Genomic DNA, 13,644 nt, shown 5'->3' on the forward strand with positions numbered 1-13,644 from the left:
AGCTTTTACTACAGCAAATTACACTGTATTCCTTTCGGTTTCCTTCCTAAAAAATTATGAATACAAAACCAAATTCCCACCAAATTAAGAAAGCCAGAAAGCCTCTTCGGCTACCAACCAAGATAGAACCGATGAGGTCCACGTATCCGAAAAGCCGACATAAGGTGCTACATCTGAGGAGAGGTCGAGAGGCCCCCTCGATGTAACAACGAGCATAACTGCTCGGAAAAGGAAGACCAACTCCACTTAGGAAAGGAATCGATAAGATTCCTCTTTCTCTAAATCTTCCTTAGATCATGGAAAGAAATCTACTCATATCAAAACTAAAACTTTTTTCACTCATCCTAGAAACACAACAAAACTCTACTCCTACCAAAACTAAAACGGCCTCACCCCACCATTCAACAGTTCTCGGTCGTTTTTTGGTGGGATAAGGTAAGTACGGAGAAGAGAAATTGACAGGAAAGAACAAATAAATAATTAATTTTCAAGACATTTTCAAACTTGGCAATGCAATTTCCAAGTTAACCTTATCCCACCAAAAATTGGTGGTTTCTATTGAGTATATAAGAGGAGAGAAATTAACCGCACTTTCCAATATATGGACTGAAAAGTGAAAACATTCTACAGAGACAATCCCTATTTGAAAGCTGAAGATCATGAAGCTTCTTCATTAACCTCCTCTGCTTGTTGCCACCATGAGATGGGGCCAAGACCATCATAATCAAGAGATCCCTGAAGTAAAAGAATCAGACATTTGTTAACTAGTAAGCAATTACCTTCTCAACACAGTAAATCAATTGATGAATATGATGCAATGCAGAGATTTAAAAGTAAAGTAACAATAATCACCATTACAGAGCAGACAAAAGCAGAACATGTCATAGAAATGCAAGGATTGCTTCCCATGTCAATATTATTATTGTTTTGTTTTGCATATAGAGCAACTCCAACAAATCATTTAACAATCAAAATCAAATGCATTCAAAATATAGTTTTTTTTTATATCCCCTGTAACACAGCTATGCAGCTTAAAACCTTGATCATGAGAGCAAAACAAAACAATCCAAACTTTGAACTTATCAAATATGACTATATGAGATATTATATTACTCTACAAAACTCCATTGATAAATAGAACATTCAGATTAGATTTACGACTACCAAAATAGAATGCCAAACAATCCTTTAAACAGGTTACAATGACCTTTAAACTGAAAATGTGAAAGCAGCCTTGGGAATTGAGGTCCACGTTTCAGTGAGGAGCATTATGATAAGATGAAAGTGCAGTAAAAAATCTATAACAGTGGTTTTTGCGGCAGGAGAAAAATCCTAATGGCAAACAAAAATAAAAAATAATAGTTTGACTATGATGGATGCAAATATCTTATACCATACTCTGAAAAACCAGATATTTAGAATTTTCTACCAAAGGGAAACAGCCCTGCTATAACAGCGCCTTCATATGGACTTTTACTGTTTCATTTGCAGAAATTATGCAAAGATTTACAGAAGTGGTGCATTCGCAAGTGTGCATCAGGTCACATCTCGGTAAAACAACACATTTAGGAACTGATATCTCCTTGGCCCTTGGTATTGAACTCAATATAAAAGTATGGTCATCAGAGATAACGAGCAACAAGGTGATATAGTTAGCCAGTGGGCAGTGGTCACAATAAGTCATGTAAAGTTCATATTTGTCTCTCTTTAACTCTTGTGTACCAGAGCCTTTGGCTAAATCTCTTTTCTAATAAATTGGCTCACTAGTCCAAAAAACGAAATTCATATGATGGACTTACAGTAATGACCATAGGTGCAAATTGCTTTGAAGATTCAGGTTGCTCAAGTGGAATTGAAGGATAGTTCACCCCGTGAACTCTGAACCTAATCTGGCATTTCAAAACCTAAAGTTAGGATATGTTTAGAGTTTAGATGTTCGCACAATCAAAGAACAGCATAACATAAACCTCATCTGTCTCATCAATAGGTAACTTTTCACCATCAAATTCCCACGTCCACATCGGTTGGTACCTGTCTTGTAGTAAAATAATATAAGAAATTAAGAATAAAGTTAAATAAATAATGAAACGTAGAAAAGTATTAGGTCAAGTGATTTGGCGTAAAATTTTAATTGGAGTAAACTAAACTAGAAGCTGAAACTTACCCATTATGTGGGTCAGGCTCAAAGCGAGATGGGTTTGGCAAAAGATGAACAGGTACATAAATGTCATCAAAAAATCCAACGGACACTGGCAATGACATATTCAGCACTAGTTTTACATACACTGTTGATATAACTAACCAACCCAAAAAGAATGCTTTAAACCACCTAATCAATCAAGAAACACCTCCAGATTGCCTTAGGACAACAACAACAACTGCAAGCACAATGCTCTCCCCAAAAAATTTGAAAGTCAATACCTCTACTCATAATGTTTATTCTCAAGTCATTTTGACAGGGAAAATTAGATTCTTTCTTTGAGCAATGAATTAAGGCCTTGAACCTGTTTCAGATTGAAGTTACTGAGTTGATGTCACATGAGACTAGCTCTTTGAGAGCTTGAAGATGGAATAGTTCCAAAGGCTAACAGCAAACCAGGGCTCACGACATCAGCATCACAAACCATCCACAGTCAAAATGCAAGAGACCAGGAGAAATACTCACCAAACGATAGGATTAAATGAAACCATAAATGAATGCATAAGGACCGTAATGTTTTCAGAATAACAAAACTTGTATAAGAGAAGAAAGTAAAATTTTGTATATTATGACAGTGTGACTAGATTATTGTTTGGATAAAGGCTTTGATGATGATAATGACCAAAAGATGACAAAACAAACTGAGACGCTTTTCTGATACATACAGCGTAAACCATTAGCATCCGCTTCTTTTAGTTTAGCAGAAATGATCTCTCCCACAAATGGACGAAACACAAGCAACCTGAACTTCACCTACATGAACAGCAGAATAAGATAGCTTACTCATGTTAAGATTAAAAAGGGATGATAGTAATTGTTCTGGAGCTTTGATAAGGCAACTATACAAGCATGCATATCACTGAATATCAGCAGTATGCATAGGAAAAACTGAAGAACCACACAAAAAATATTCATGATTCCAATTTACCGTATATGTGGAAGCACCATCTCCAGGAAAGATAATGCCACCTTTAATGCCTCTGATGTCATAAACAGAAATACAAAGCCCCAAATTTGCAATAACCTTCATCACAACACATCATCTACAGTTCTCAGATATACTTCATCAAGTCACAAAATTATTATAATTCACATAAACACCACACCAATGCAAACCTTATCTAAGAACATATCTTGAAGCACCGACTTGATGGCATCTTCGAGTGGAAGGCTAAGAAGATGAGGAGGCAACCGTAGCTTGTGCTTAATAAGGCTAAGATAGAACATCGGTACCTTCCCTAAGATTCAGAACCCTTAAAAAACGCTCAATCGAAGTTATTTTAAGGAATATACGAGAATGAGGAAGGAAATAAGAGATAGAGAATTAGAGAGCTACCGGCGGTGGAAACTATGAATGAGCAATCACATGAAACCCCAGACACTCACCGCTGAGGAATTTTGTTGAACAGTTTGTATGCTTTACGTTCCACAGACGGTCACCGTCGCTAGCACGGTAAAAGCGAAGCTCCGTCGCCTTCGGCTTCCTCCGTTTCTGTATTTGAACGATTTTTACCGTTTCTTTTCTCGTGTTTTCCGAAGGCAGAAAATCAAGCGGGCTCACAGAGCCGGTAAATTGGGCCTCATCGGCCCATTGAGATGTTCCGTATCGAAGGCTCAACATGTTTGGCAATAGCAATAGATAGACCTTTTGTGCAGCCCAAGTATTGAAACTGGTCAAGCCCAATAACAGCTACTTGAAGGAAGTTGAAACTTGAATGACAGTATTTCAAGAAAATAAAATTTGTGCCATTCCACTTATTATAAGAAAATGATAAAAGATCTGAGCAATTAGTATCCCAGTTAGTTATCCCAATTGTTGAGTTGGAAACACATGATTAAAATGAATTCGTGAACTCTACATATTCCACATGATGCACATCATGTCCGTACAACTCAATAGCGGAGATAAGTGAAATATCAATTGTTGAGATCCTTATCATAACTACTTATTATAATATAATCGTTAAAATATCAGAATTTGATCAACTTAAATCAGATTTACTCAAATATTAGATATTTAAACGATTATATTATGATAAGTAATTATGAAAATGATCCCGATAACTGATATCTCATTTATTCCAACTATTGAGTTGTATGCTCAGAATTTCATATGCATCATGTGGAATATGTGGCGCAAAGTACCCTAAAAGTGGGCATGGTAGTTTTCTAAACTGAAATATTGTCTAGCATGCATTTGACTCTGAAGCAATATTGTAGTTTTCTTATCCCCAGAAAATGCAGAGGAGTGAAAAATAGGCCAAAAGTGGGGCATAACTCATGAGTGCCATGGACACAATGAATATCAAGAAGATCTAGCAGGGAAAAGGAGCAATTAAGTAATACTGGTACACAAACTGGAGAAAAGGAGATGTAGTTATTTTTACTACAACAAAGAAGAGTCCACAGCATATTTTCTACATTCCTTTCAAAAAGATAAAGATTTAACAACAAGAAGAAGGCAGATTTTGCTCCATAATTAAAGAGACAGTCCAGATTCCTCATCCTCTTCAAGAGAGGAAGTGTAAATAGTGTACAAACTCCAGATGAGTCCAAACACCCCAAAAAGGATCCACCCAAGAAGATTATTGCTCAAACCAAAAGGAAGTCCTGTTCCTTCAGTGCTTAACCTCTCATCAACCAGAGCCATGGCTGGGCTGGACATGGTTGCAGCATAGGCTGCAGAAAGCAAAGATGCACTCATCCCAACCACACAAGGCTTTTTCTCTTCCATTGAACATCTCACTCTTCCATTGCTTCTTCCAATTGATGGCAACCCTGTGACCATAGATTCCCATAAGTTAAGGGAATTAGAGAATTTCACAAGCAATTAAAGTAAGAAAAAAAAATCTTACCAAGAACAGGTGAGGATGATGTGGCTGTGGTTCTCTTGAGTGGAAGAAGCGAATGAGCTATTGATGCAGTGGTGGCAGTGATGGAGGCCATCTTTTGGCTTCAATTAGGCAGATGGGTTACTAGGGAATGGCAACTATATGATCCTGATATGTTAACCAGGTATGTCTTGGAGATTAATGTTTTAGTATTGGCTAATACACTGCCACCACGAGGATAGGTGGGTAGCTTCCCATTTCAGATCCTCTATCCACACCAGCCCAACCAATTTTTCCCACGTGGCACATCATCCATTCTGATGTTAAATGAAGCTTGTTCACAGAACAAACACCATCGACAAGTATCACCTATATGTTTTTTTTTTTAATGACAAGAGAACTCCACCCCAATGGTAAACTCATAGATCACATATAATACCCGTAAATTACATGAGTCGAAATCCAATACGTCAAATCACACCAAAGTAGGTAAGTAGGTGTTAGAACCTACGATCTCCCAACTCACATGCGCTAAGAGGTTCAAACAACCGAACCAAGGATATTTTGTGACTACTTATCTATGAATAATGCCTGGAGTGTGATAATGAATATGAGGTAATCACAACTATGTTTGACAGAAAACGAACAATTGTGAGAATTTTAACTGTAATAAAAGTATAATAACCTAGAGAGTTGAATGAGTTTGAAAGGTGGAATAGGTTTAAGATTCCATCCTCCGAAAATCCAATAAAACAAAGAATGTGTAATTCTCAACTTCTAAATACTAACCAAATATCGCTCTAAATCCAGACCGGTTCTGTATAGACCGACTTAAAGTGCGAGTATTGCAATATCGATCAAAAACTTATTTCATTTCAGTAATTTTTATACGAATCGACTCAGCTACTACAAAATTATTGCCGGGAAAAAATATTAATGAAATTTACAGGACAAATTACCAAAGAATCATGTGAGATGGCACTCTTCATTGACTTCAGCTAACATGTATGGATGATTTTGCTCCATCTCTTTTGATTAGTCATCGATATTGCACTCCTGTAAGTAAGGGTGACGGTAATTCACATATTTGCTCCAATAACTCTTGTATTTTTTAATGCCAATATCCAGCCACGGTTTCCTGACTCCATCGTAATGTATCACTGCTGCCCGCTCGATTTCGCCCCGTCCGACGCCAGATTCATAACCTAAGCCCAGAACATGCCATCTCTTGTCCAAAGCAATTGTTTTCTTGTAGAATGTGACCCAGCCTAACGGCAAGCTCCCAGCTTTCCACAATGGCCTCTTGTATCCCTGAAGCCAAACAACAAACGCATCAGAAAATAGAAAATTCATTCCAAATAAAACACATGAACATCATTGAAGATTGTAGGTTTAAGTAGCCACTGGCATATAACTAGGACAAATCTGGTACACTCTGCAGCTGGTAAACTCTCATATTGGCTAATAAACACATTCAGCTAAGTGGACATTGTGTTCGCTAAGATGATCGAGAATAAAACCGGGTGAGTTTTCACTACCAGACCAAAAAGGTAAAGAAAAGTAAAACCAGCTTGAGTTGGTTGTGGAACCAAGAGTTGCATGTTATTATGGCCTTCTCTGGTCAATATCTTATGAAATAATATATATTTTTTCCATAACAAAAAACTGTTTCTGAGACAAGACAACGAGTTTCCTACTCTTCGGCTTGACAACAGTTCTCACTTCTCAATGAATTGTTTCCGAGCATCTGAAGACACTTTTTTTCTATCTAAATGTTCGACTATGACTCAATCATTCAAATGTCAGGATAATATTGCCATTGAAAAGAAGAAAAACAAAAGGTAGTTAATGTCTTGTGGCTCCAAATTTTCAACCAAGTGTTTTTCTATCTTCAGCCTCCTTAACACAAAATTCAGCATCCAAAGGAATTATTATAGATATTTGATCAAATTCTAATTTTTTTTCTATTCACGATCTCCCCAACTATTAGGTCAATACAACCACAGATTTTGACCAGAACATAATCATCTTTAGGAAGAAAAGAGGCTATATTAAAATGAGTAACGTCAGGAAAAAGGGAGCACATAACCCAATATGCATATGCATATAACTAAAAATTAACCGGTAAAAGTCACTAGAAAAAAGAAAAGTAATTCCATTACCAGTTGTAGATATCTTTGGAAGATTGCAGTAAGATTGTGCTTCCTCCATTCAAGCAGATCAAATATATTCATCCCAAATGCCCATGTACATGCCTTGACGTCAAACCTCTTAGCCACCAATGGATCTGAAAAATTAACAAGCATATCCATCCTTCGAAAGGAAGGTTCACTTTCCCGGCAAGTCTCAACAGCTCCATTTACTTTTCCCTTCATATTAATGCTCCAAAGTTCAGAAAGATCCCTTTGCACTACCACATCATGGTCAAATAGCACAATCTTATTCAGTAGAGGGAAGACATCTGGCAGATAGAAACGCAGGTGGTTCAGAGCAGAAGTATATCTTGGATCTTTGGATTTATGCCTACTAAGCATGGAATCATGCTTGGTCAACAACCCTTCAAAATTCTCTATGCTCTGAATCTGAACCGTAGCATTGCCAGGGGGATTCAACAAAAACCACATTGAGAGTGCCGGATAGTTGAGTGCATCAGTCACCACATGGAAAACAATTTTCTCTGGATCCTGTTTGACAATTGAATATTAGATTTTCATGCAACTATTGAAAAAGTGATGCATGGAATGACAGACCAATTGTGAAGCATGACTTACAACATGTACAATCAAGAAGAAGACTAGTATGTGTCAACAACAGGATAACTTTGGACACCGAGATTATAAGATAACTATAGATGTTCCATCTGCCTAGATTCTAAGCATACAAAATTCCAAATTGTAAAGCAGTTGTCCCAAGACTTCCAAACAGAAAGGCTAACAAAGAAAATTTGTACATTTAAATGTGTGGTCATCAAACAAAATTATAGAAGTTTTCTTCCATTACAAAATCAGAGAAATGCCACCAGTAATGATGCGCTTTGTCATATTTCAAACACCAAACAATAATAAGAAGCTTATGATTTCATCTATAACTCTTGAGGCATATTGGCCATTGGCTAAACTGACTGGTCATCCTAGCTCATGACCACAACAAATCTTTGAGGAATGAGCTTGAGGAGGTCCACAGTTGGAGTATCATATGAGGAAAATAGTAAAACCCAAATCAGGTTCTTCAGTTTTGCAAAAGGAAAAGGTTTGAAACCTGGTAAAGAACGTTCCAACATGGTATAAGGAACGTTCCATCCTCTCTCTTGACAAAAACATGATTTTTTTTACATAGCAGTTCTCATTCCCATATTGTTGCCAATAAGCATCAGCTCTTGATAGTCATGTGCTCTACAAAATGCCTATTAACTATGACACACGCAAATTTGTGTTCGGGACAATTGCATAGGTCTATAACAAATGTACAATACTATATAACTGGTAAAGAAAGGTGCCTTTCGTGTAAAATAAAAAATTTATAACCATCTTACGATATCCAATTATTATTTTTCTTCTCCTCATAGGAAATGAAAGTAATAAGGACCTCAAAATAAGCCAATAGCTGAATACAATAACAATTATACGTGCAGCATACCATAGCAGATGATACGGTGGAGGTCACGACAACTGCACAACCCAGAATATTATCAGAGAAGACGGCATAGTGATAAAAATTCGGGTCATAGAATTTTTGTTGGTTAGACAGTTGCCTTTCTTCGGGCTGCAGGGCCAAGTATTCAGCTGTCAGCCGCATAGAAAGGCAATGAAGACCTTTTGGAGTAGTCCTTGCTGCAAGCTGAAGGTGATATGCAGCTTGATTCCTTTCGATCTGAACCTGTTCTTCAGCGCTGTAAGCCATAGCACGGAGCTTGGTGGCCATGGCAGAACAGTCTGGGAATACTCGACTGCCTTTGGATAAGGAAACCTCCATGGATCTCATTTTCTTCAGAGCACTGTAAATTCAATTGATCTTAAGATGTATAAAAAGTATTTTTTCTCTCTTTTTTCCCTAAATCAAAGCTTGTTATATATTTAATCATCAAAAAATTTTACTGATACACAAGCTATCCTTAGATTCTTACTAACTGAACAGTATTTGCTTTTGATTTTCAACGTTTTCTTAATTCGCAGATATCTGTTACTATAAACAACATGAGTGATTCAGGTACCTTCTAGACAAATCTGAATCTTTGGTAGCTTCACCAACAGCTCGATCCAATTCTTTAAGTCTCACTCTTAACTCCCTAACCAAATTGGAATTACTACCAGGTGGTGCAAAATATAAGTAAGCCTTGGCTCTAATAAGCTGATCCCTAATCTGTTTTACTTTCAAATCCGTCACTCTCCGTGATTGAGACTGTGCATCACGTTTTTGGAGAACTGTTGTTTGATTGGATTTCTCCTGCAACTGAAACCAATATTAGCAACGATACAAATTTGAACCAGAAGTGGCAGAAAATGTAAGATATGGATAGCTACATGCCTTTTGAACTCAATGAAGGTGCAGATATCTTAAACAAAAGCTTAAAGTTGGGCAAAACGAAGCTGACGGATCCTTTACATCTGTTAATGTACTTTGTAACTAACTAGCACATATATTCATGATTCAGACACCACACAAGACAACAACCACTAGCAAGACTGAAAATGTATATTGGACCTTACGCCATCTAAAATAGTAAGTGGTTCCTAATACTATGACGACAGGTATTATTTGTTACCCAAAGTGAGCTGACTTGGTAGCTTTTTTACAAAGCTCGAGCGCAAAAGAACATTAGTAATTGCACCCAATCTCCAAAAAAATCCGAAATTCAAAACGCATCTATCAGTATCAAGGTCCGGCATATGCAACTGCTCCAGACCAAGTCACCTCTCCGCATAATATGCCACTCCATGGTTTCCTGTTCTTTCATGATCAATATGCACCACAACCTTTATGTACTAGGTCAAAACAATTTTATCTAAATCAGCTAATTAGATATTTACTAATGCGTGTCACTACCATACTAAGATTACTCCCCAAGAATGAAGTAATTTAGAATAATGACCCAGTCGTGATTAATCTCAGAATTACATGCAATAGTTGTAAGATGGCATTTCTGCAAATGTTACCCATATCATAAATAATACCAGATATTCTGTTATGGTTAAGAGCAAAACCAAACTGTCTTTGAACAACTAATCATCAGTTCCCCAACAGTTGCACGAATAATTTAGACACACATGGTAGTAAGACAATATTTAGGCAAACAACTTATAACTTAGAGTGCATAATTCCGACTGGTTTATCTAATATTTCATAGAGAGACAGAAACAAAGACATATAGCTTCTCCCTCAATCTGGAACCAATCGCTGCCATCTTCCACATTAGAAAAATTAAGACTACAGATAATCCATGCAATAAGTACCTTTTCACGAGGATTGGTTGGCACCGTTATTGTCTGAATTTTCTGATTATCTTGTTCTCTCTCATGATTAGTTCCTGAAACTTGAAATAAAACACGAAAAAAAAAATCGTAATTCAACAAACTATTAAAGAGCATTGGAGACGGGCACGAAATTGCATAAACATTAAAAAAAATACCATTCATATCCAAAACGTTGGCTGTGTCCCTGACGTTTACAGATTTCGTAAAATCGCTATTCCTCTCAAGAGTATTGTCACTGACAGAAGATCCTAAGTCTTTATCTTCATAAACAACTAGTTTTGGCTCTTTCAAGCCATCACTCCACTCCTGTACCAAAAGTCAGACCCCATCAACATAAATGCATGGAAAGCTTGGGAAACAAAATAAAGTAGAAATGTAGTATCTACCTGCTCAATCGTTTTAAGTGTTATAGCATCGGTCCTATATTTCTGCTGCAAACAGCCAGAATTCAATTTAAATCACCACTAAAAGAAACCAAACATCTGCTAAGGTATGAGTTGTTAGATACCTACCCTTTGCTTTAACAAGACGACATAAATAACCTAGCACTACCCTTAATTACTTTTCAGTTAAAGAAAGCAGTCCAGTTATATGAAAGAGAGAAACACAACTAAAATTAATTAAAACCAGCATTTCATAATCCATTTTTCCCAATTTTCTCCCAGCATCCAAAACAGAATAACATAATTAAAGAAACGATTAAAATTGAAGAGAAAAATTACATACAATACTTGACAAATCGTCACCGAACTTGTTCCGACCTGAAACAACAAATATACAAATTCCAAAAGGGAAAATGGAGATCAATCAATATAAAAAGAAGAAAACATAAGTCCAATGAAGCATAAAACAAATTTATCACAAAAATGAAGTACAAAAACAAACTTACAAGTTACAAACTATAGTACAAACAAACGGGAGGTGCAGATGGCAAAATCAGTGACTAACAGCTAAATCCCTCCCTTAGATGTATATTCAGATAATTGATCACAGGAAAAAATCTATCTCTGTACTTAGCATTCTCGTACATAAAAATCCAAATAATTTTCTAATGCATACAAAATGGCTTCGTCACGATACAACAATCGATAAACACAAGAAAGCATACTCCATACATGAATACACATCGAGGCATGTGGAAAAAATATATATATATACCTATAGAATTGACGGTTTTGAACCTATTCGATACGAAGAAGAGAGGAGCAAGCACGGTGAAAGACAGCATACAGAGGATCAGAGTCCTCTGCCACCGAAGAAGTTGCTTCATCAATAAAACACACAGTAAAACTCAATCAATCAATCAATCCTAACTCCTTAGCGTTCTTCCACTCTCTCCCTCTCTCGTCTCAATCGTTTTCCAGAAAGCACATTTCAGGGCATCAAATTGCGGATGGATCGAATACTTAAAACGCAAGCAATCACAAGCTAGGGTTTCAGGTATTATCCTCCCGCCCTCCTCTGCTCTTCTAGATAGAGAGAGATGTTCGAAAGAGAGACGGTTGAGAGAGCATCATCTGAAACTGTTCTGGATTTCTTCTCTCTTTCTTTTCCTTTTCTTTTTCAATTTTTTTTATTTGCGTGATTTATTGTCTTCTTTTTTTTCAGATTTCGAACTGTACTTATATGTTTTTTCTTGGACATATAGACGAATGTGAGGCCAATCACTAATGGTCGTTGATTTTAATGACAATCGCCTGACCTTTTCTTTCTTTTTTTTTTTAAGATGAGAAGTCACGGTCTTTACCCCACTTTTTTATAATCGACAATGACAATTTATTTATTTATTTATTTTTGTCTGGACAATGACACTTTATTTATACATTCCATATGCATTTAAATTTGGGTCCAAAATATGAGAAGTGGTTCGATTGATAACTAATTAAGTTAAATATATGTGTGTTTAATGTTCAACTCTAACGAGAAACATATTATTTCAAAAAAAAAAATTACCAAAAAATTTCCTACCTGATTATGACAGAATAAATGATTAAAATTCAATATGTGGCCAAAATGATATTATTTTTAATGAAGATTAAATATAAGAACTTATGAGTCCGTATAATTTGGTCCCAAACAAATTTACAATTGAGTTATCACTCTTCAAATATTTGATAAATTAAAAAGGTGTTGATATGGATAATTAAATTTCATATCCCTAATTTAAAAGGTTCATCCCAAACTAACTCGACTACCCTACCCAATCACATGTCAAATAGTCCACTTTACTATTTTTAGTGCCGCATGGCCCTTGACAACAGACAAGATGTTTGAATTATGCTTAAATTCATTTTTTAATATATTTTATTTTCTTATTTATGTTTAAACATTTATAAATAGGAATATGATTTTGGCTGAAATCCTAATATGAGTAAATTACTTAGTATTTTAGGTAAATTAATATTATCAGGTCTATATGATTTTTTTCAAAAAAAAAATGAGTGTCTTAAATGCTATCGGTTTGGTTTATTTATTTTTAAAAAATCATTTGAGAAATTTTATCTACACACCACAAAAACACTATCTTTATATCACTTTTTGAACATGATAAATTTACACCAAAAAAAATATAAGTCTACACACATAAAATTATAATGAAAATATCAATTTACCCTTAATATGTAAAATATATGTTAAATTTACACCTCTGTAACCCCAAATTCATCCATGAAATGTTTTCAATCTCAACCATTTATTCCATCCAATGGTTGAGATTAAATCCCTTCTTCTTCCCAAAATTTTTGATTTCTCTTTCCACTCCGACCCCCATCAAAAAATCGATCTGCATCTCTTCTTCTTTCCCACTTTTTTTTTTCTCTCTCCACACCAACCCCTCAAAGAATCCATCTACAACTCTTCTCCTTCCCCAACTTTTTCGATTTCTATCCACACCAATCCCATCAAAGAAACCATCTGCAACTCTTCTTCTTTTCCTACTTTTTTGATTTCTCTCTACACCAACCCCCATCAAACTCGTATCACCATCAGAGTCGCGGCAGGTACAATTTGACGTCTCCCTTGTCAGAGAGAACTATATCTATACTATACGTGGAGGCGTATAATTAGGTCGAAAAGTTAAGGAACCAAAATCTGATAAACCATGGTCAGGTGCTGAAGAACTCTTTGCCAATATGGTTAGAGA

At 36.1% G+C, this 13,644-nt stretch overlaps 3 protein-coding genes across 10 annotated transcripts; all 3 read right to left on the bottom strand.

Annotated features, from left to right (window-relative positions):
• Window positions 1-47: 47 nt before the first annotated feature.
• Window positions 48-3,716, bottom strand: LOC120007673 (DNA-directed RNA polymerase III subunit RPC8-like). Of its 4 annotated transcripts, none has more exons than XM_038858061.1 (8): window positions 3,587-3,716; window positions 3,317-3,438; window positions 3,129-3,224; window positions 2,866-2,953; window positions 2,165-2,249; window positions 1,968-2,031; window positions 1,800-1,889; window positions 48-735 (listed from the first exon to the last, which is right to left on the bottom strand). In XM_038858061.1, exons 2-8 carry the CDS (start codon window positions 3,425-3,427, stop codon window positions 658-660), a joined length of 612 nt encoding a protein of 203 aa, XP_038713989.1. In that variant the 5' UTR covers window positions 3,428-3,438; window positions 3,587-3,716; the 3' UTR covers window positions 48-657. The 4 variants fall into 4 exon arrangements, with proteins under 4 accessions (XP_038713989.1, XP_038713987.1, XP_038713988.1 ...); XM_038858059.1 differs by having other exon boundaries at window positions 3,317-3,453; window positions 3,587-3,713; XM_038858060.1 differs by having other exon boundaries at window positions 3,537-3,713.
• An 842-nt stretch (window positions 3,717-4,558) lies between these two features.
• Window positions 4,559-5,222, bottom strand: LOC120007686 (photosystem II reaction center W protein, chloroplastic-like). The gene is made up of 2 exons (XM_038858081.1): window positions 5,056-5,222; window positions 4,559-4,978 (listed from the first exon to the last, which is right to left on the bottom strand). The coding sequence occupies exons 1-2, from the start codon at window positions 5,144-5,146 to the stop codon at window positions 4,680-4,682; spliced, it is 390 nt and encodes a 129-aa protein (XP_038714009.1). The 5' UTR covers window positions 5,147-5,222; the 3' UTR covers window positions 4,559-4,679.
• A 652-nt stretch (window positions 5,223-5,874) lies between these two features.
• Window positions 5,875-12,091, bottom strand: LOC120007685 (probable galacturonosyltransferase 6). Of its 5 annotated transcripts, none has more exons than XM_038858077.1 (9): window positions 11,661-12,091; window positions 11,229-11,263; window positions 10,889-10,930; window positions 10,658-10,808; window positions 10,482-10,561; window positions 9,242-9,480; window positions 8,668-9,025; window positions 7,194-7,715; window positions 5,875-6,342 (listed from the first exon to the last, which is right to left on the bottom strand). In XM_038858077.1, exons 1-9 carry the CDS (start codon window positions 11,770-11,772, stop codon window positions 6,067-6,069), a joined length of 1,815 nt encoding a protein of 604 aa, XP_038714005.1. In that variant the 5' UTR covers window positions 11,773-12,091; the 3' UTR covers window positions 5,875-6,066. The 5 variants fall into 5 exon arrangements, with proteins under 5 accessions (XP_038714005.1, XP_038714008.1, XP_038714006.1 ...); XM_038858080.1 differs by having other exon boundaries at window positions 9,242-9,474; window positions 10,482-10,555; window positions 10,889-10,933; XM_038858078.1 differs by having other exon boundaries at window positions 10,482-10,555; window positions 10,889-10,933.
• Window positions 12,092-13,644: the final 1,553 nt, after the last annotated feature.

Source organism: Tripterygium wilfordii, chromosome 10, assembly GCF_013401445.1.
Source record: "Tripterygium wilfordii isolate XIE 37 chromosome 10, ASM1340144v1, whole genome shotgun sequence".
Lineage (NCBI taxonomy): Eukaryota > Viridiplantae > Streptophyta > Magnoliopsida > Celastrales > Celastraceae > Tripterygium > Tripterygium wilfordii.

Bases quoted from the DNA above. Each gene is read 5' to 3' on its own strand.
- LOC120007673 (XM_038858061.1), bottom strand. From the start codon at position 3,427: ATGTTCTATCTTAGCCTTATTAAGCACAAGCTACGGTTGCCTCCTCAT. The intron at 2,250-2,865 runs GTATGTATCAGA...TGTCATTGCCAG, and splicing joins GGATGCTAATGGTTTACGCT to TGTCCGTTGGATTTTTTGAT. The intron at 2,032-2,164 runs GTAAGTTTCAGC...ACTACAAGACAG, and splicing joins GAGCCTGACCCACATAATGG to GTACCAACCGATGTGGACGT.
- LOC120007686 (XM_038858081.1), bottom strand. From the start codon at position 5,146: ATGGCCTCCATCACTGCCACCACTGCATCAATAGCTCATTCGCTTCTT. The intron at 4,979-5,055 runs GTAAGATTTTTT...CTATGGTCACAG, and splicing joins ATCATCCTCACCTGTTCTTG to GGTTGCCATCAATTGGAAGA.
- LOC120007685 (XM_038858076.1), bottom strand. From the start codon at position 11,772: ATGAAGCAACTTCTTCGGTGGCAGAGGACTCTGATCCTCTGTATGCTG. The intron at 11,264-11,660 runs GTATATATATAT...TTGTTGTTTCAG, and splicing joins CAAAACCGTCAATTCTATAG to GTCGGAACAAGTTCGGTGAC. The intron at 9,026-9,241 runs GTACCTGAATCA...TTGAATTTACAG, and splicing joins GATTCAGATTTGTCTAGAAG to TGCTCTGAAGAAAATGAGAT.